Source organism: Cervus elaphus, chromosome 31, assembly GCF_910594005.1.
Source record: "Cervus elaphus chromosome 31, mCerEla1.1, whole genome shotgun sequence".
In the NCBI taxonomy this organism is placed as follows: domain Eukaryota; kingdom Metazoa; phylum Chordata; class Mammalia; order Artiodactyla; family Cervidae; genus Cervus; species Cervus elaphus.
This window is the reverse complement of record NC_057845.1, coordinates 45,657,428-45,680,120: the sequence shown is the minus strand read 5'-3', so window position 1 is coordinate 45,680,120 and position 22,693 is coordinate 45,657,428. Positions and strand designations below refer to the sequence as shown.

At 38.6% G+C, this 22,693-nt stretch overlaps 1 protein-coding gene across 2 annotated transcripts in view; it reads right to left on the bottom strand.

Moving 5' to 3' along the window:
• The window catches only part of ZPLD1 (zona pellucida like domain containing 1), a 405,680-nt gene that overhangs the window by 17,907 nt on the left and 365,080 nt on the right, over positions 1-22,693 (bottom strand). For both annotated transcript variants that reach the window (XM_043892989.1, XM_043892990.1), the window contains 3 exons: positions 9,826-10,046; positions 4,650-4,831; positions 2,429-2,501 (listed from right to left, as the gene is read on the bottom strand). In XM_043892989.1, the coding sequence (XP_043748924.1) occupies positions 2,429-2,501; positions 4,650-4,831; positions 9,826-10,046 (476 nt within the window). The remainder of the gene's footprint in view (positions 1-2,428; positions 2,502-4,649; positions 4,832-9,825; positions 10,047-22,693) is intronic.

The window sequence follows — 22,693 nt, the reverse complement described above, 5'->3', positions numbered from 1 at the left end:
GTCATGTACAGATGTGAAAGCTGGACCAGAAAGAAGGCTGAGCACCAAAGAATTGATGCTTTCAAATGGTGATGCTGGAGAAGATTCTTGAGAGTCCCTCGGAAAGCAAGAAGATCAAACCAGTCAATCCTAAAGAAAATCAAGTAAAAATATTCATTGGAAGGACTGCTGCTGAAGTTGAAGCTCCAATACTTTGGCCACCTGATTTGAAGAGCCAAGTCGTTGAAAAAGACCCTGATGCTGGGAAAGATTGAGGGCAGGAAGAGAAGGGGGCAACAGAGGATGATGATTGGATGGGATCGCTAACTCAATGGACATGAATTTGAGCAAACTCCGGGAGATAGTGAAGGAGAGGGAACCCTGGCATGCTGCTGTCCATGGGGTCGCAAAGAGTCAGACATGACTTAGTGACTGAACAATAACAAACATTTTTTTCCAGTATCAATTGCTAGTCTTTTTAATGTCCTGAAAGATGGCAAAATACTACAATGGTGTCAAGTTAAAAAATCAGTTTGAGGCAGTGAAACTCTTCTGTATGATACAGTAATAATGGACATATGCCATGCACAGTTTTCAAAACCCATAGGCATGTAACATGAAGCATTAACCTAAATGTAAACTATGAAAATTACTTAATATATCAATATTGGCTCATAAATTATAAGCAACATGCCACATGCCCCATAATGCAAGGTGTAAGTAATAAGGGAAACTGTATGTAGGCCCTGAAGGTCTATAGGAATTCTCTGTACTTTTAGATCAATTTTTCTATAAACCGAAAACTGCTCTAAAAAAAGTTTGCTGATTAAAAAAAAAAAAGACAAAACAAAAACAACGAGTCTGTAGGGAAGTGGTTGAGTTTTACCAGATAACTGGTAAGCAAATTTTAAATTCAATGTGTTAATTCAACCATTTAATAATATCATTGCAAATTGGCTAAAAATGAGAATGATTTTGATACTATGTATTTTGTTTAGTCATGTCAAATAATTACTGTTTAACTATCAAATTAAAGTCTTAGGTTATCATCAAATTATAGGCTTTTATTTGGCACTAAGATGCTAGGAACTCTTTGAAGGATTAGGTCTAGTTTAGCAACAGGACTGCTATACTATTTCTAATGATAAAGGAAAGAGCTTAATAGCAAAGCTCTCCTCAAGTCCACACTTCTAAATTTTTATTTTCTGCTTTTCTACAGAAAGAATAGCTTAATTTCACAGAAAATAGTGGTATCCTTAAATGTCATGTGAGTATATTTTTCACTCTTTTAAGAACAGGAATTCTCATCTTTGCTTCAGTCAATTGTAACAAATAATATTGAATCCAGGGCAATCATCACAATTCTACCTCAGGGAGATTACACATATAAATTAACAGAGAGAAACTTTCCAATTTAAAAATATTGCTCACAACAATAATAAATATCTGGTCATATTAGGAATGAATATTGGCACATATTTGCTGAGTATTGTAAAACCAAGGATCTTGGCAGCTTCTCCTTGCAGAAGAAAGTTTAGAAATGACAGAAAGGCAATCTTCATTCCAACACATTTTAATTTGTTGTTTAGAACTCTGTGGTGTCAGACTACAAACTTATAAACATGATTTTTTAAATGCCTTTGGAAAGTGTCCTACTACAATATTTATAGCTCATTATATGCAAAGTATAAAGCACTGACTTTTAAATCAGTTGCATGAATTATAACTTAGTGCCATGATGACATGAATAATAATGTAAAAATCAGATTCATAATTTACAAAAATGTTGGTTGATATATTGAAAAATTGATATTTAAATCAGGCATTTAAAATGTATGAATAAAATTTTTAATCAACATGAAAATATCATTTGGGGGATTAATGTTAGAGTTATAAATAGAAATTCATATATTTTTCACATTTTGCTGCCACTGTCAATATTTATATGACAAAAGTTTAGACAATACTATGTAGTCAAACCCAAACTGTCTCAGATATGACAGAATTGACAACAGTCAAAACCCACACTGGAAATGTTAACACATTGAACACCAAGTATCTTGCCTTCAAATGAAGTATCTTTTGGACTTTTCCTATCTTTTTATCACAAATATATTATTTCCAAATTCTTGACCCTGACTATGTTTACACACACACACACACAAATAAATATATACATATTAATGTAGATAGACACTTGGAGTAACTACACAGAATCACATATGTGCAGTAAAATTTAAATCATTTATCAACTTCTGGAAAATAATGGAGTTGTTAGCGTACCTTTATCACTAAGATATTTGAAAATGGTGGTGAAGATGAAGAAACATTACCAAAGTATAACAGTGCTAATGTAAATTTTGGTGGATTTTTATAGGAAAGCCATTCACATAAATGGCTCCTCAGATCAGTGAGAGAAAAAAATAACATCCTTCGACCATCAACTTACATTATAAAGGAGCAGGTTCAAAGTGCTGACAAATGTACCATTGTTCTCCCTCACAGAAATGGCAGCTGAGGACCTAAAACAGATTGAGGAAAAGGAAGGCACTGATGAGATTTTTAAAGTAACAGCTTCAAAAAAAATAAATAAATAAAGTAACAGCTTCAGTCACACCTTAAGTTAGATTCAAGGCACCAAAACTCTTGAGCAATCCTGACATAACAAGGTCTGGAATGGGCATATTGTTTAAATCACTGAATAGATAAATAATCAAAAAGCAAGAGGGACTAAATGAAGGCAAACCTCTTTCTGATCTTTTCATTTATAGAAGAATATTTTTTTTACATTTTTATTACATATATGAGACTTGCAGGGAAAAAAATTTATTCCAATAAAGTCTGAATTTAATGCGAATACATTTTCATCAATTCCCTTTCTGTATAAGCTTCATGAGACCAGGAATTTTTTTACTTTTTTCACTGTTAGAACTTTGCATGGTACATATTAGGTGTATAATAAATATTTGTTGAATAAAGAAAAAATGAAAGTGAAGTCACTCAGTCCTGTCCAACTCTTTGAAACCCCATGGACTGTAGCCCACCAGCCTCCTCCATCCATGGGATTTTCCAGGCAAGAATACTGGAGTGGGTTGCCATTTCCTTCTCCAAAAGTGAAAGCTGCTTAGTCCTCTCTGACTCTTTGTGACCCCATGGACTAGTTCTCCAGGCCAGAATACTTGAGTGGGTAGCTTTTTCCCTTCTCCAGGGGATCTTCCCAACCCAGGAATCGACCTGGAGTATCCTGCATTGCAGGAGGGGATTCTTTGCCAACTGAGTCATCAGGGAAGCAGCAACGAAAATGAAAGTTGCTCAGTCCTGTCCAACTCTTTGCTACCCCATGGACTAGTTCTCCGAGCCAGAATGCTGGAGTGGGTAACTTTTTCCTTTCTCCAGCAGATCTTCCCTCCCAGGAACCGAGGGTCTCCTGCATTGCAGGCAGATTCTTTACCAACTGAGCTATCAGGGAAGTCCCATTTAAATGAATGCATATCCATGTGCATTGAAGTTCAGAAATTAATTTAGTGAGGAAGTTGAGGGGAGCAGAGTGAAAGACTATGACCTATTTCTCTCTGCACCTGCTTCTTTTTGAGTCACGGCCTTTCTTTTCTTGTTTTCTGCATCAAAATCTTGCTTTTGACCAAGTTGTTAATCATAACTGTACCATTAAATTATCTATGAATATTTTTTAAACTGAAGCAAAATGTGTCCTCCATGTTCCCTTGTGACCGAGATTAAATAACTTTACTTTCGTGAGAGAAAACCCTACAACTGACAGGGGAAAGTTTTTATTCAATCACCCCATTTTGACAAAAATGTTTCACAAATCCATACGATTATATTGCAATATGGATGTAAACACGTCTTGGAGTGTGTGCCTTGGGAGTAATGAATGAATGTGGTAGTGGTGTAGTCGCTAAGTCTGATACGACTCTTTGAGATCCCATGGACTGTAGCCTGCCAGGTTCCTCTGAACATGGGATTTCCCATGGCAACAGGAGAGGATTACCGTTTCCTCCTCCAGGGGATCTTCCTGACCCAGGGATTTTAAGCCTGCATCTCCTGCTTGGCAGGTGGATTCTTTACCACTGAGCCACCTGGGAAGCCTCAATAAATGCATACCTAAACAAAAGGCAATGAACCCATGTCTGAAGCTCTTTGGCTATGAGTGATACCACCTTTGCTGGGATTCATCAGCATCTGTGCAGGGGACACCTCAGCGGGAGGCATGGAGACCTCAGATTCTGGGGCAGCAGCCCAACTGTGAGCACATACGCAGGGACTGAACCCAAGCAGGACCCAACAACATAGTGACCAAATGATCTACGTGCTGGAAATAGGACAGGTCCTCTGGACTGCATGAGCCCCCAGGCTCTTGGGTTCCTGGGCGGTTCTGAAGGGAACCAGGAGAACCAGAGGCAGATATTTGACTAACGTGAGCTGGTTTTAATTTAGGGAAAAGACTAAAACTGAACTGTTGCTCTTCTTCAAAACAATAATAGTTATAGATGGATAAGTAGATAGATGCATAAGACCATATATAGTTTCCATTAGATTCAGTCTAACTTTCTCAACAAATCCTGCTATTAATATCTCTGTAAGTTCCTCAAGGATAAAAATGACCCAAATACAAAGACAACATGAGAAAGTAAGAATAAAATGCCACTTACGAAGCAAGTTGGGTATTATTAACCAGGTATTCCAATGGATAACTACAGCTAAATTTGTAAAGAAGCCCAGGTAGATAGCTGATGATTGTTGGTGGGTCTGGAGTATCAATATATCCTGAAATATTTCCTATTTGTACTGAAGTTGCATTTCCATAAGCACTGACTCCAGGAACTGTGGATACCTGTTAGAATTGTAGGTCAAGCTCAGTGATTAAATAGTTTCATATAAATCTAGGCATTTCATATGCAAAATAAAACATTAGGTCAGATCATTTCCAGGGTCTGTTGCAACTATAACATGACATAACTTTGATATTATACACACATAATTCTAGTTATAAGTGATCATATGTCTTTTTTCCTCTCATTAAGAGGGTGATTTAATTTTTTAAATGAATTTGTATTGAAGTATAGTTGATTTACAATGTTAGTATACAGTGTGTTAGTTTCTGTGATACAGCAAATTGAATCAATTATACATATATTGACTCTTTTTTAGATATTATTCCCATGTAGATCATTTCAGAGTATTGAGTAGAGTCCCCCATGCTATACAGTAGATTCTTATTAGTTATCTATCTTATATATAGTAGCAGGCATATGTCAATCCCAGTCTCCCAATTTTTCTCTCCCTTGCCACTTTCCCCCTTGGTAGCTATAAGTTTATTTTCTACATCTGTAACTCTACTTCTGTTTTGCACATAAAGTTCATTTGTAACATTTTTTTTAGATCAACATATAAGCAGTATCATATTGGTCTTTCTCTATCTGACTCATATGTTTCTTTTAAATAAATAAAGCTTCATATTACCAGAGATGGTTTACTCATATTTCATAAATAAGAAAGGAGAGAAACTATATGTTACTTGTTGTGCAAGAGCAAGAAATTTGAAAATACTCATGGGGAAAGCCAAATTCCATGGCCTGGAATAAAAGCCCCCTGTTAGTTCCATCTTGTTTTCACTGTTAGCTTCGTATCTCCAGGCTCCCATTCTTGGTTAGCAAAGCCCCAGCACCAAGGCCCTTGTTGCTCTGGCATTTGTGCATACCCCTGCCTCCTCACTGGCCCTCTTCACCACAACACATCCTACTTCTCCCGGGTCTCATCTTCCTCGGGAACTTCTCCCGACTCCCCCATACTTTCTGTCTCACAGAAGCAGTCACAGTGCATGAGTAGTCTGACTCAGCACACTTCCATCCATAATCAGAGCTCTTTGCAGGCAGGGGACCCTCTAGGCCTTATTTGCCTTTGTCCCTTCAGCATAGCTCAGTGACACCAGCATCCTGAGGCCTTTGAGATAAATTTTAAACAAATGAATGACGGTCACAAATTTTCTGATAGTCAGTCTCCTTAGGGTCTTCCTCTGTGGTACATGGAGATTCTCATCTCCTTTCAGGGCAATAGTTCACAGGGATGTTGCAGAGGGATCATGAACTCCTAGAATTTATACAAAAATATTGTCCATGTGTGTATTCCCCTTGGACTGATTAGTTTTCACTGAATTCTCCAATTCCACTAAAATGTAATAACCACCATTTCAGGAATTGTCAATATTTTTTTTTTACACTTAACACAAATGATTTCATTGTTGTTGTTCAGTCACTAAGTCATGTCCAGCTCTTTGCTACCCCATGGACTGCAGCACACCAGGCTTCCATGTCCTTCACTGTCTCCTGGAGTTTGCTCAGATTCATGTCCATTGAGTTGTTGATACTATCTAAGCATCTCATCCTCTGCCACTGATTTTATTATATGTTAATATCTTAATTAAAAAGTTAATATAAAATCCAAACATTTAAATTGCAATTCTGAATCTGAAATATCTAGAATAAGTCAAAGAAGGAAGGCTTTCAAAAATTGAGGCCTTAAAATATGTTACCATAGTTATAGATGTTTTTCAAGTCTATAACTAGATGAAGGTTTTTCTGAGGAAATATTGTTTGGGTGAAGTTGACATCATACATGTTATTGGGAAGCACTAGGCTCACAGTTGGGCTTCCTTATAGCTCAGATGGTAAAGAATCCACCTGCAACGCAGGAGACCCTGGTTTGATTCCTGGGTCAGAAAGATCCTCTGGAGAAGGGATAGGCTATCGACTCCAGTATTCTTAGGCTTCTTTGGTGGCTCAGCTGGTAAAGAATCCAACTGCAATGTGGGAGACCTGGGTTGGATCCCTGGGTTGGGAGGATGCCCTGGAAGAGAGCATGGCAACCCATTCCAGTATTCTTGCCTAGAGAATCACCATGGACAGAGGAGCTTGGAAAGCTAGTCCTTGGGGTTGCAAAGAGTCAGACATGACTGACAGACTAAGCATAGCCCAGCACAGGCTCATGGTTACATAGTTTAACCTGGAGGCCAAGGATTTTGGATGAATCCTGTCTCTGACGATGGTATCGATGTCTTGGAGCACTAAGATGGTAAGGATACAAGGAATGGCCGCTTATTAGACTTCCTAGATGGCACTGGTAGTAAAGAATCCACCTGCCAACGCAGGGACATAAGAGACATGGGTTTGATCCCTGGGTTGGGCAGATCCCTGGAGAAGGAAATGACAATTCACTCCAGTATTCTCGCCTGGACAATTCCATGGGCACAGGAGCCTGGCAGGCTACAGTCCAAGGGGCTGCAAAGAGTCGGACATGACTGAGAGACTCAGCACTAAGGTTATTATTGCCCAAGCTCTCTGTTCTCATTGTGAATTACCAGGTAGAGGGTCATCAGCTGAATACTTCTTTTATCAACAGTGATTGCTAGCAGTATGCTTGTCAAAACTCAGGCTCTCCAGTGAGACAAACTTTATATGGACCTATGATCATTAAACTCTGAGGATTTTTAAATCATGGCAATGTATTATTTGAGTCAGCACAGGCTATGTAATATTGCAGTAACAATTCAACCCCTATATCTCAATATATTAACACAACAAAAGTTCATCTTTTGTTTATGCTACATGTCCAGGGCAGTTTGGTAAAGGTGGTTCCATTCCAAGTGTTAACACAGTGTTTTTGCCTAAGACTGGCTCTATTTCCTTGTAGCACTGCCATCTCAGCATGTGGCTTCTAGTACTGCTAAGACAGAAAACGCCAGAGCTAGTAGATCATGCAGAGGCTTTTTGCTATGCACATGTCAAGTTCAGTAAGAGTCTACAGGACTGAACCAGTTACAAAGCCCTCGCTAGCTGCAAAGGGGCTGGGAAGGATAGCTTTCCCTATGCTCATGGAGAATTAACAATTTTGACATCAATAATGTTCGTGGCCATCATAATACCACTGAACTTCTCCCCCCATGTCAAATACAATATGATGATCAATTAATATTTTAGCAGCTATTATGGAGACCTGTAACATGTAATTCTCAACAAGAGAATACACTTTATACATGGACCTAGGAGCACGTGGGCAAAGCTGAAGCAATTATCTAGCTGATTTACGAAGAGAATCAGAATCCTTATGAAAAAACATTTTGATTCTAATCCATATGATTTAGTAGTCTACTTAATTTTTCCTATATAGAACTGTCCTTGGAGTAGATACCAAGGCTGGTGATATCTAAGACAAAAATATAAACTAAGTAAATCTTCCTCTCTACACATTGTCTGCCTGACTGGCTAGCTAAACATGCAAATTCTATCTGTAAAAAAAAAATATATGTGTGTACACACATACATGTACATTACAGTTTTTATACCAGACTTATTCAGTTTAAAAAAACAACAACAAAGAAATGATGCATACATACACACACACACACACACACACACGTGGGTGCTTTGCCTGGCATTTCTCTGGAACTGTTCTCTTTTTTTGGCAGCAGGGAGCACGATAAGACTGAACTGGAGAACAGGAAGCTCCCTGAAGCAGAGTCCCTGTGGGGAGGGGCTGTGCGGCTCCTCTCCACTTGGGCTCCCTCCCCTCTTCCCCACGTCCCTCTCTCCCTTCCTTCCCCCCTCCCTCCCTCCCCCCACAAGGAAGCTAGGATGTGTAATAATCAACCTGCATCACTTCCCCTCACTCTCCCTTAGGCCCACTTCATAACCTCTCTGCACACAACCGAGAGAGATGAATAAACGTTTTTAATAAAAAGAGTCAACAATACTCAAGCTGTATATTTGGAAACGGTCATGGGCACAATATTCTAACTGCCCTCTGAGAAAAGATAAAGGAGATTCAAAGAAATCTCTTTTTCCTGTCTCCTATCTCCCATCAAGTCTTAAAAGCCCTGCCCTCAGAATAATCAAGAGGAAAAGTCAATTTCTCCTTCTTTACTGGCCTAAGTGGACATGTTCAATAAATCTTTTTCTTTGCTAGGATTAACCAATAAGACTATATTTAAACAAGCAAAAGGAAAAACTGTTTTAAATAAATTTTAGCCTAACACCCCCACCAAATCACAATTATCTTTTACTTCAATTAATTTTTAATTCCCAGGACAGTGAATGCCTGTTATAATTCTGTTTTTGGTATTCAATACATGAATAGATAAATGAATAGTGTAGATAAGTGGTTCTCACTCAAGGTGGAAATATCTAAAGTGGTGTTTTAATTTTTACAGTGACTGGATGGAGCATGTTGCAGGGATTTCTTGGGTAAGATTGGGTATGTAAACATTTTTTAATTCAAAGGATAGATCCACAGTATGAAGAAACTCATGCTGGAAATGCTAACAGCCCTCTTTTACAAAACAGTGGTGTGGCTCATTCAATGGTAAACAGGATACCTAGAAGATTCTAAGTTTCTCATTCGATATTCCATCTTTCTTCCTGAACGAGGTCACTAAGAAATAACAGGCCAAGTGATTCATTGCCAAACTCACTGGGATATAAAAGATACTTCCATAAAAAGCAGGAGGAACACAGCTAATGAAAAACTGTAGAGAAATACTCCTCAAAGTCACTCATACAAAATAATGCTGGTTAGAGTAGCACAGTTAATCTCAGGCCCCTCAACCACCAGCTACAATAAACAGAACCACTACTGGGAAAATGAAATCAGATGTTTGGGAGCAGAAGCCTCAAACAGGCAAAGAAAAGTGGTTTGTTCAGTTTTATTGGGGTTTTGTTCTTAAAAGACAGATTGGGTTTCTGATTATTTCATGATATGGGGATTTTTGTGTGTGTGTGTTTTTCTTTTAGTTATGATCCCCAAACCTAGCACAGAGTTTCACTCTAATCTTACCACTAAATTGTTTCCACAGCCCTCCAAGGTGCTGAGATTGATGATGAAAATGACCACAGCAGGAAAGGTGTTGTTATTGATGAAGCCCCTGCAGTGGGAATCCCCATGCCTTCCGTTCAGGGCCAGATCTGCTTCAGAATACCCGGAGAAAAGAACTGTGCAAAAATTAATCTTCATTGTAATGGCCTGGACCCCACAGTAGACACTGATGTCTCTTTCAGCTGAAATAGAAAATATAAAAAACAAAACAAGTCACAAAATCAGAGCACAGGGTCCAAGAATAACTTTAACATCCTCTGAGGTATTTTCATCCCCTCTGTCTGTCTAACAAACAGGCTTGTATACTTGAACACACCATAATCCAACGTGAAAGTGTTAAGAAAAATACCCAGAAAAGCAGTGGTTGACTTAGTTATTTCCGGAGAGATCTTCGAGTGTCGATTTTATATTTCATCTCTGTCTCCTTGTGCTTGGTATACAGTGGATGCGCATTAAATGTCAGTCAAGTGGTGTAAAATGACTGTTGGAGAATTGAGTGGAAAAAATTAGGTCGCTGAGGAAATTCAGAAGAAAGTAACTGAATTATTTAGAACACATGTCTAGAGTAGCGAGACTCACTACAGATGATGCATCTTCCCAAGTGTAAGGAAGAAATCTATCCTAAGCCGAAGCATTGAGCACCTTGGTGTTTTGTAACCCATCTTATCCAGGATATAGAAACAGAAGCCATCCATCCAGATTGTTTTATTTTACTAAGCTATGCTAGAGAGGAAGAAAATGAAAACTAATCTGTTGATATTTCATTCAGGAATGCATAGTCAACCCTAAAAAAAATTTTCCAGTGACTACGACTGAATTAAAGCAATGAACTCAGCATTAAAATGTAAGACAAATTTGCAGTTTTCCATGATCCCATGAGTTATCAGTGATGGAATCCATTACAGGTCTACAGAGGTGAGCAGGCATGCCTACATGCGCGCGCACACACACACACACACACACACACACACACACACACGCACACATACATGCACAACATTTTCATATATTTAGTTATTTTTCTACATGTAATGAAGAAAATATATGTAAAAAATGGCGAATTCAACTGCTGCTAGGTAATTTCGCAGTGGCAGAAGCTCTTATTTTACTGGTTTTGGTAACAGCTACAGGTTGAATTGCTTCCCTCCCTTCAGGAAAAAAAAAGAAAAAGATACATTGAATCTTAACCCCCAGTACCTGAAACTATGACCTTATGTGGAAACAGTGTTATTGAAGTTGTGATTAGTTAGGATGCATTCACACTGGATAGGATGGGTTTCTAACTGAATATGATGGGTGTTATCATCTGAAGAGACAGAGGCACGGGAGGAAAGCCACGTGAAGACAAAGAGTTGCAGTGATGCACCTAAAAGCCCAAGGAACAGCAAAGGCCGCCAGCGAACCACCAGGAAGAGGCCAGGAGGAATTCTGTTCAGGGTCTCAGAGGGAGCTGAGCCCTACTAGTACCTTGATTTTGAACTTCTGGCCTCTGGAATTGCAAAATGATAAATTTCTGTTGTTTCAAGTCACTCTCTCGCGGCACTTTGTTACAGCAGACTTAGGAAATTAATACAGTGACTTTATCACTCTTTACCACTCTTGCTCTTACCATTGGGATAAAGAATCTGAAACATACAACTGGTTTTCAAAATGTGAAAAAAAGAAATTGGATTAGGTTATTTGGAGAAATCACCTTAATTGTTCCAAAAAGGTAAAACAAGCAAAATAAAATATTTTTGGCTAATGATCTAAGTAATATGTAAACCACACTCATGATTATGTAGCATAAAGGAAATTTTCTTAAATATATCGGTTCTAGCCTCAAGGTAAAAGTGTTCAATGGCATATTTCTTTGGAGTGTTTATTCTCCATACTGGTTTTTGTTGGTAAAGTGAGTCACATTTTGAGGACGTGAATAAATTAAAATGGAAATTTCTATGTTTGATTATGATTTTAAACTCAATACAAAAAATTTTCAAATTTTGCATAGTGAAAGAAAGATGGAAAATCTTTTTTATGGCCCAAAGGTAAATATTAGACTAGTTCTTATGGAAAACTCCAAGCGATATTCCCTTTGTAGGTGGAAAATAAAATGAATTCATTGTGAAGTTATACTGTGCCAAGATAGAATATAATAAATACCATTTAAAATTCAGAGAATATATCTATTAGCTTTCAAAGGCAGTAGCTATTCAAATGCAACTATAATTTTCAAATGATGCTCTTATTAAAATAATGAGTCCTTTTTAACAAATGTTTAAGTGTTTCAAACATTTAAACTTCAAATTACCTCTTAAATCTGTTGATTTTTCTCCATGCTATTCCTTTGCACATGTAACCATTATCTTTTCTTTTAGAATATTACATTAACTTCCTAACTGGTTCCTTTATTTCTGCTCTTCATGACCTCTGGTTAGTATAACTGTTAAATGTGAATCTAATCATTTTATTTCTCTGGGCAGGTTTTCAACAGCTATTCATTTCATTCCAGCCAAAAGTTCAAATCCTGAACCAGTTCCTCAAGATTCTCTGTGGCCCACCACTTACCTACCACTGCATTCTCATCTCCTCTCTATTATCCCCTTGTCTATACAACCATTTCATTGAACTTTTTTCAGTTCTTTAAATGTATCTAAGTGACAGAAGCCAGAATAGTGGTTACCACTGTGGGAAAAATGTCCAGAATAGGGGAAATAAGAAAATTTGGAGAGTGATAAAATTGTTCTGTATCTTAACCTGAGTGGTGATAATGAGTGTAAACATATGGTGAAATTTCAAGCCACACCCTTAAAAATTAGTATATCTTATTTTAATAAAATAAACTTCAGTATTTCAATAAAATACTGTGAGCACTTTAAAAAGCCTAATAAAACTTACATAAGACATTTAAATGGTCTTCTTCACCTCCATAGATGTTTCTCTTATCCCCAGTCCTTGTCTGAGAAACACCTACTCACCCCTCAGGTCTCCAGTTTCATTGTCTCTTTCCCAAACACTTTCATGATTCCATATCTAAACTATGCTACTCTGTTCCTATACTATCATATTAACTTTGAATCACATACACATTTGCATAATTGTTTTCTCAATAAATTGAAAGTCCCATAGAGCAGGAAACTAAGATATTCAACGATGTATTCCAGTGAGTAAATTTCCAGTATCCATTGGATCATCGAAAAAGCCAGAGAGTTCCAAAAAAACATCTTATTAACTATGCCAAAGCCTTTGACTGTGTGGATCACAACAAACTGTGGAAAATTCTTAAAGAGATGGGAATACCAGACTATCTGACCTGCCTCCTGAGAAATCTGTCTGCAGGTCAGGAAGCAACAGTTACAACTGGACATGAAACAGACTGGTTCCAAATTGGGAAAGGAGAATGTCAAAGCGCTATATTATCACCCTGCTTATTTATTTAACTTATATGCAGAGTACATCATGAGAAATGCTGGGCTGGATGAAGCACAAGCTGGAATCAAGATTGCTGGGAGAAATATCAATAACCTCAGATATGCAGATGACACCACCTTTATGGCAGAAAGTGAAGAAGAACTAAAGAGCCTCTTGATGAAAGTGAAAGAGGAGAGTGAAAAAGTTGGCTTAAAACTCAACATTCAGAAAACTAAGATAATGGCATCTGGTCCCATCGCTTCACTGCAAATAGTTGGGGAAGCAATAGAAACAGTGACAGGCCTTATTTTGGGGGGCTCCAAAATCACTGCAGATGGTGATTGCAGCCATGAAATTAAAAGACGCTGGCTCCTTGAAAGAAGAGTTATGACCAACCTAGATAGGTTATTAAAAGGCAGACATTACTTTGCCAACAAAGGTTTGTCTAGTCAAAGTTATGGTTTTTCCAGTAGTCATGTACGGATGTGAGAGTTGGACTACAAAGAAAGCTGAGCACTGAAAAATTGATGCTTTTGAACTATGGTGTTGGAGAAGACTCTTGAGAGTCCCTTGGACAGCAAAGAGATCCAACCAGTCCATCCTAAAGGAAATCAGTCCTGAATATTCACTGGAAGGACTGATGTTGAAGCTGAAAAACTTCAGTACTTTGGCCACCTGATGTGAAGAACTGACTCATTGGAAAAGACCCTGATGCTGGGAAAGATTGAATGCAAGAGAAGGGAATGACAGAGGATGAGATGGTTGGATGGCATCACCGACTCAATAGTTATGAGTTTGAATAAACTCCGGTAGTTGATGATGGACAGGGAGGCCTGGCGTGCTGCAGTCCATGGGGCTGCAAAGAGTCAGACACAACTGAGCAACTGAACTGAACTGAAATGAACTGATTGTTCAAAGGATTGTTTCAATTCTGGCCAGGGATTGGACAATAAAAAGGCTAAAAAAATTTGTTGTTGAGAGCAACTGTTAACAACTGGAAAAAATGTCTACTTTTGGCAGAAGTGCCCTTTGGCAACATGAAGTGGCATTTTTTTTCTTCCCTCAAATCCTCACAAATGGAAAAGGTGTACTGAATAGATGTCTTTACTATATACAACCAGGGAAGAATGTGTTTCTCTGGAGAGTGACAAGTCTTTAGAAAGCTAGGTTAGGATGGATTTGAACAGATCCCTTTCTTAAAATGTAAAGTCTTTAGTTTGTTATCATTTCTCCAAGTGGGATCAGCTTGTAGCAAATTCAGTTCCATTGCATGGGTTAGTCTCTGATTATAAAACAGACAAGAAAAGAGAGCACAAAGTCTGGACAAAGCAATCATTGCCATTGTTAAGCTAGCATAGGCATCGATTAATTCCTCTCGAATAAAGGTGAAGAAGATAAAATCTTCAATTGGTTTAAGTTAAGGGAATGATATCTCTCTTGTAACATATTTAATGATATCTATTCACTTCCATACAACTATGGTATGCCACGTAAGGCAGTGATACTCACTCTATTTCCCTAGGCATAGATAGAGTTCTCAGTGCATGCTCTAGTAGTTGACAATTTGATTTCATCTTTAAGTAGATATTTTGCTACCTTACAGAGATTATTTTGCATGGGAAGTTTTCCTGTGATTTTGCCTGTGTGCTTGCTGCTTGATCTCATTCCCCACCATTTACTTCTTTGCTTTTTAAAGTCAAAGGAAATTGGAATCATCCAGATGCCAACCGGCCTGAGCATGTTTACTTCACATTTGTGTCCTGATTCATGCTGTCCCCTTTGTGCTACGTTTTACACTCCTTTATGTTGTTAACTCCTATAGATACTTCAAAATTCAGCTCAGCGCCATCTTCCCCAGGAAACTGTTCTTTATCAGCTGGTATGGGCGAGAGTCTCTTTCTATCCCACTCCACTATCTGCCCAATCATTCTGTAAATCTCCCATTATGGACTGTGATCTCTTTGAGAAAAAGGACCACTACTTTGTAATCCTTAGAGTAGTCTATTGCTTTGTAATTTATATGAGTGCAGTTCAGTTCAATTCAATCGCTCAGTTGTGTCCGAGTCTTTGTAACCCCACGGACTGCAGCACACAAGGCCTCCCTCTAACATTTAGAGGATAGTAAAGAGTAAGAATTATAGATTTGATAATCATCAATACTCAGTATATCAATTAATAATAGATGAAATATTCATTGACAGCACTCAGGTAAGAGAAGTGGGCTAAGAACAGAAAAGTAATTTCCAAGGTGTCCTTTTATAAGACTTCATTTTTCCAGTCATATGTAATCATTCTCTTCTGCCCTATTCCACATTACCCTGTGGGTCTACAAGGTTACATATATTATTCCTGAGAGTGGATATTTGCTTCTCCACTAGATTATGAAATCATTAAATGCTGTGGGTTTTGTCAGAGTGCCCAACAAATACTTAGGAAGTGTCTATTAAAATATGTTTAATTAAACTCTTTGACAAACTGCATTCACAGTGTCTAACTTTTTAATATCAACTTTCAAGATTCACAGAGAAAATATGTGCACAATGATATGGGCTCATCTTGACTGTTCATCCAGAACTCATATATCCTATCCTTTCTCTGCCAACTGCCTGAGATTCAGAGTTTTAAATGAACATCAAAATTATCTACATCAGATATTTTCTAATTCAATATGGTAAATAATATGAAATTAATGAGTTTTTGCTATTTGTTTAGGTATTTAGCCTTTTTAAGTGTATTAGTCTAGCAATTAGTTATCTTGCTTTATTATTAATAATACATCTTAAAAATCACTTCCCCTTAATAGCAATAGATTTGCTAATCCTTCTTGTCATTAACAGTGAGCAAGTATGTGGTACCCAGTAGGGGTTAGCATAAATACCGTGGTTATGAAACAACACAAATCTGGCAAGACATCACAAGTACCATGCTCCAATCAGCACTTCTTATGAATATGCATTACAGAGAATCTTATTAAAATGCAGATTCTGATTCAGTAGATCTGGGATGAGGCCTGATTTTTGCATTTCTCACAAGTTCCCATGTGATGCCAGTGTTGTAAGTGAAGGGGAGAATTTGCCACCTCAAAATATGCCTCCTGGGCAGAAGGACTATTTTAAGTTGATTAGTTTTAAGAAACAGCATACATAAGAGAATCCCTGAAAATAAGAGGAAGTTATCCTTCTCAAAGAGACATTTACATTTATAAGGGAACTCTCCATTTGTGTGTCTCCCTCTCCTTACCAGGAAGGAAGAGTAGAACAACTAGATCTTCAGAAACTCTTTAAAATGGAAGCTACTGATCTAAATCTGCATAACAACAACACTCTTTTTTGCTATGCTTTGCTTGATAACCTCCCATAGCCAGCTTCCCCAACATCTCTTTGCATAACAACAACACTCTTTTTTGCTATGCTTTGCTTGATAACCTCCTATAGCCAGCTTCCCAAACATCTCTTTTATCTTTAACTGGAGATAGAATTTAAAGTGGTGACTTGGGCCATTTACTCAGTTTTTCTAAGTATCACCCATGAGTACAGGAGGTTTTGTTGTTCAGTTGCCCAGTTGTATCCAACTCTTTGAGACCCCATGGACTGCAGCACACCAGGCCTCCCTGACCCTCACCATCTCCTGGAGTTTGCCCAAGTTCACATTCATTGCATTGGTGATGCCATCCAGCCATCTTGTTCTCTGATGCCCTCTTCTCCTGCCCTCAACCTTTCCCAGCATCAGGGACTTTTCCAATGAGTTGGCTGTTCGCATCAGATGACCAAAATACTGGAGCTTCAGTATCAGTCCTTCCAGGGAATATTCAGGGTTGATCTCTCTTAAGATTGACTGGTTTGATCTCCTTGTTGTCCAGGGGACTTTCAGGAGTCTTCTCCAACACCACAGTTCAGAGGCATCAATTTTTTGGCGTTCTGCCTTCTTTATGGTCCAACTCTCCCAACCATACGTGACCACTGGGAAGACCATAGCCTTGTCTATACAGATCTTTGTCAGCAGAGTAATGTCTCTGCTTTTCAATACAGTGTCTAGGTTTGTCATCCCTTTTTTGATAAGAAGCAATCATCTTCTGATTTCATGGATGCAGTCACCATCCACAGTGATTTTGGAGCCCAAGACGGTTAACATATCATGAAACTTTTGTTTGTTTCTCTCCTGTTAATCTCTCTTTTATTATAGGGGCATTCAACTAAGGACCTAGAAGGGAAAAGGGAAAATTATTTTTTTCTCCCCTACACAATACAGTTTGATTAGGCAGAATTAAATCCTTAGATGGGTTCCATCTGGTGGGATTAAGCACTCCCACCAAATTGTAAGATTTATATGTTTATACGTGGGAGAGATTTAAATGGGAAAGGAACAGGAAAGAGAGAGGCATGAACAATGAAGGGGACAGGTGTGTGTCTCATGCACTCTCTTTCTGAGGAACTAACTGGTCTGAACTGCAATGACAGAGCACTTGTGAAAGGCTTTGTGAGATGGAGCCCAGTAGGTCTCCTTTCGCGCTCAGGTGGCCATGTGTGAAATGAAATTGCAAGTAGAACCTTTTTCTCCTACATTACTCTACCCCATTCCACAATCCATAGCAATTTAGTAACCAGAAGAGCAGGACATTCACTTCAAATGGCGACTATGCCCTGAACACTGTTTGAAACAATTAAAGGAGACATGGGTGAGGCTGGGTGAATCTACTGTGAGCAGACAAGGGCTCTGTGCAGTTCTGATGCAGGTATTCCTATGAATGTAATTGTCCCTGCATCAATGGGTTTTAAGATAGCATTGGTTTAAACCTGATCCTATGAACCAAAACCTATTCAATACAATAGGAAGAGCCTTTTCTGTACGCTGAAGGGTGCACTTTCTGACTTCGTGCTCAGTCATTAAGTCCTGTCTGACTCTTTGCAATCCCCTGGACTATATACCCCGCCAGGCTCCTCTGTCCATGCGATTTCCCAGGCAAGAAGACTGGAGTGGGTTGCTATTTCCTCCTCCAGGCAATCTTCCCAACCCAGAGATCGAATCCCGGTCTCCTGCACTGGCAGGCAGATGCATTACCGTCCATTACCACCTGGAAGCCCTGTGCTGCCTTGTAGTGCCACAGAAATCTCACCTGGAAATACAGGACAGTCATCCCTCAATACCCATGTGGGGTTGACTCTAGAGCCATCCTTGGATACCAAAATTAAAAAAAAAAATCCACAGATGCTCAAATCCCTTAATTAAAATGGGATGCATAGTATTTGCATATAGCCTACATGCACACCCTCCTGTATACTTTAAATCATTTTTAGATTACTTATAATACAATGTAAATTTTATGTAAATGCTATGTAAATTCTTTGTAAATATTTATTGGCATGCAGCAAATTCAAGTTTTACTTTTGGAACTTCCTAGATTTTTTTTTTTCCCCCTCAATATTTTCAACCCAAGTTTGGTTGAATCCACAGATGTGGACCTGTGGATACAGAAGGTCAACTCTATTTCTTGTACTCCAATAGATATTCCAAAATTATATAATCATAGCAGATTATAAAAGTAATTTATATATTATTTCCATTTCTATCTCTATAAAATGTGAGTAGTGATATTTGACACTACATAAACTTTAAAAAAATTGCTTAGAAAATAGATGCTATTTGTGTTGTTTTAACTCATTTTTGAAAACTACTTCTCCTCCTGAGTTTTTATACAATACTGAGGCTTTGGTGCTAAAAAAACAAGAAGTTTAAAAGGGTAATGATACTTTATCTACCCCTAATATCAGCAGTTGATGAAGAATTTAAAGTGGATTAGGAATTCAGGTTTCCTCTCAGTATTGAACAGGTACCTGACCACCTCAATTTTCCACATGTTTTTCATTAGTGAATGAAAGCTGTGTTTTGCAGGGTTGTAAGAAATGAATATACAGTCTCAGACAAACTGCAGACTTCTATTTGCACTTGCTGCTTCACATTCTTTGGAATTAGAAGAGTTCAGTCTTTTTCAAGCAGAAGAAGGAATATAGGTTTTACTTATACAAGTAGAAGAAATAAAAAAAAAAATCCATGCAGTAAAGAACTTCATTATTAAAATAAAGGGAGAGACTCTGAATCATTCAGTCATTGCACTTGCTGACGAATTCCTCTTCTCTCCACTGCACTTTATCACTGAAGATTAATCAGGATGCGATCAGCAATCGCTGGCTGGATCACTTCTTCTGCCTCATCTGGTGCAGTAATTGCAGTCACAGATGCAAAATAAAAGCAGGCATCCTCTTCACAGCTTGGAGGCCAAAATACTACCACTGTGTAGGAAAGAAGGGGTGGTGGACTTTCTTATCTACACAGAGGGTCAGAGCATATTCCCTGGAATAATTATCCCATTTTCCACCCTGGCTTTGGGCACGGAACAGTGCAGTGGTTAGGCAAAGTCTAATACAAAATTGGACAGCTCATTTTTATTGACTCACTGAAGAAGTCTAGAAATGAAATAAGGTGATTATCTATTGTATTTCCTATGAAATACTGGTACTTATTGAAATATTAATCAATATTACTAGGAAAAAAAAAGGTTCCTTAGCAAAGATGCTCCTGAAAAAAGCTAAATAAATTTTTCTATCATAGGATGTTTCAAATTCTTTAATGTGGCAATTTCTATTGTGATTCTCCATTTACATGGTATTTTAACATTTTAGTTCAGTTGCTCAGTCATGTCCGACTCTTTGCGACCCATGAATCGCAGCACTCCAGGCCTCCCTGTCCATCACCAACTCCCAGAGTTGACTCAAACTCATGTCCATTGAGTCAGTGATGCCATCCAACCACCTCATCCTCTGTCGTCCCCTTCTCCTCCTGCCTTCAATCTTTCCCATCATCAGGGTCTTTTCAAATGAGTCAGCTCTTCGTATCAGGTGACCAAAGTATTGGAGTTTCAGCTTCAGCATCAGTCCTTCCAATGAACACCCAGGACTGATCTCCTTTAGGAAGGACTGGTTGGATCTCCTTGCAGTCCAAGGGACTCTCAAGAGTCTTCTCCAACACCACAGTTCAAAGCATCAATTTTTCGGTGCTCAGCTTTCTTCGCAGTCCAACTCTCACATCCATACATGACCACTGGAAAACCCATAGCCTTGACTAGACGGACCTTTGTTGGCAATGTAATGTCTCTGATTTTTAATATGCTGTCTAGGTTGGTCATAACTTTCCTCCCAAGGAGTAAGCGTCTTTTAATTTCATGGCTGCAATCATCATCGGCAGTGATTTTGGAGCCCCAAAAAATAAAGTCTGACACTGCTTCCACCGTTTCCCCATCTATTTTCCATGAAGTGATGGGACCAGATGCCATGATCTTAGTTTTCTGAATGGTGAATTAAGCAAACTTTTTCACTCTCCTCTTCACTTTCATTAAGAGGCTCCTTAGTTCTTCTTTGCTTTCTGCCAGAAGGGTGGTGTCATCTGCATATCTGAGGTTATTGAGCAAATTCCACTTTTATTGAGATACAATTGAGAGATTCAATTCCTAGGCAGGTTGATAAGAAGCCCAGGGTCCCAGAGGAGGAGAGAGGGATCTGGAATTCTCAAGGAGGAGAAAAGGACAAACATTTATTTTCTCTAAATTCCTTAGTCTTAGTCACATAAAATGTTTTTTCTTTAAGCCCAGAGCAGATGATTACACAACAAAACAACTCAGCTTAAACTCTGTACTAAGGATCATATAACAACAATGTATCCTGCTTGAGGACAGTTTCTCCTTCCTGAAAACCTTCTGACTAATCCTGTTATCCTAAAATGTATATTATGGGAGTTGGTCTGGTAAAATCTTTCTACTGTTAGTTCTAATCCTGTCATCTTAAAATGTAAATTGTGAGAGTGGGTCTAGTAAGATCTATACAGCCTTGAGACATTCTTTTGATTTATTGTAATAACCAATCAACCCTGCTTATTTAACTTAAATGCAGAGTACATCATGAGAAACGCTGGGCTGGAGGAAGCACAAGTTGGAATCAAGATTGCCAGGAGAAATATCAATAACCTCAGATATGCAGATGACACCACCTTTATGGCAGAAAGTGAAGAGGAACTAAAGAGCCTCTTGATGAAAGTGAAAGAGGAGAGTGAAAAAGCTGGCTTAAAACTCACCATTCAGAAAACTAAGATCATGGCATCTGGTCCCATCACTTCATGGAAAATAGAGGGGGAAACAGGGGAAACAGTGGCTGACTTTATTTTTTGGGGCTCCAAAATCACTGCAGATGGTGATTGCAGCCATGAAATTAAAAGACGCTTACACTTGAAAGGAAAGTTATGACCAACCTAGACAGCATATTAAAAATCAGAGACATTACATTGCCAACAAAGGTCCATCTAGTCAAGGCTATGGTTTTTCTAGTGTCATGTAAGGATGTGAGAGTTGGACTGTGAAGAAAGCTGAGCGCCGAAGAATTGATGCTTTTGAACTGTGGTGTTGGAGAAGACTCTTGAGAGTCCCTTGGACTGCAAGGAGATCCAACCAGTCCTTCCTAAAGGAGATTAGTCCTGGGTGTTCATTGGAGGGACTGATGCTGAAGCTGAAACTCCAATACTTTGACCACCTGATACGAAGAGTTGACTCATTTGAAAAGACCCTGATGCTGGGAGGGATTGGGAGCAAGAGGAGAAGGGGATGACAGAGGTTGAGATGGCTGGGTGGCATCACCGACTCAATGGACATGAGTTTGGGTAAACTCCGGGAGTTGGTGATGGACAGGGAGGCCTGGTGTGCTGCGATTCATGGGGTCGCAAAGAGTCGGACACGACTGAGTGACTGAACTGAACTGAACAGAGTGCTATTTCAAATAGAATACAAAATGACAAGTTATATAACACTAACATTCAGTTTCCTGTGACTCATTAGTTCATCATAAAACAATGTCAGGTCACAAAGTTTCTGGTGTCCTAATCTTTTCCTTGATTGTGCCTTTATCATTAAAGACTTCTTTAGGGACTCAGAAGCTCAAGCAGACTCCTATATATACCATCTTCTAAAAGAGAGACTAGTGTACATTAGTTGCAGAGGCCAAAAAGACTTACCTGTATATTTCACTTTGGCAGCCAAATCATTCCTTGGTACTCGAAAAGTCCTCTACGGTTTGAGTTTTATTCTTGGAAGAGCATCATTATAATGTCAGTGGGGCAAGAGTCTATTCCCTGATACTAGTTTGGATAGCCAAGAGTTAACTACCTTTAAAATTAAATGGTGTCCCTTTAAACTTAAAATATATTAAACCATGATAGTTCCCTTGACTCAAGGATAAATGCCATGGAAATTAAAGAAAATAGTTCTAATGTCATGAAACAGCAAAGGTCAGATAGGGTGAGATGATTACTCTCATCATTATTAACATTACTTTGCATTTAGATAGCTCCTTCCTTTGCCAGACTCATTCTCATTCTAGGCCTTTGCTTAGTATCTGAGCAG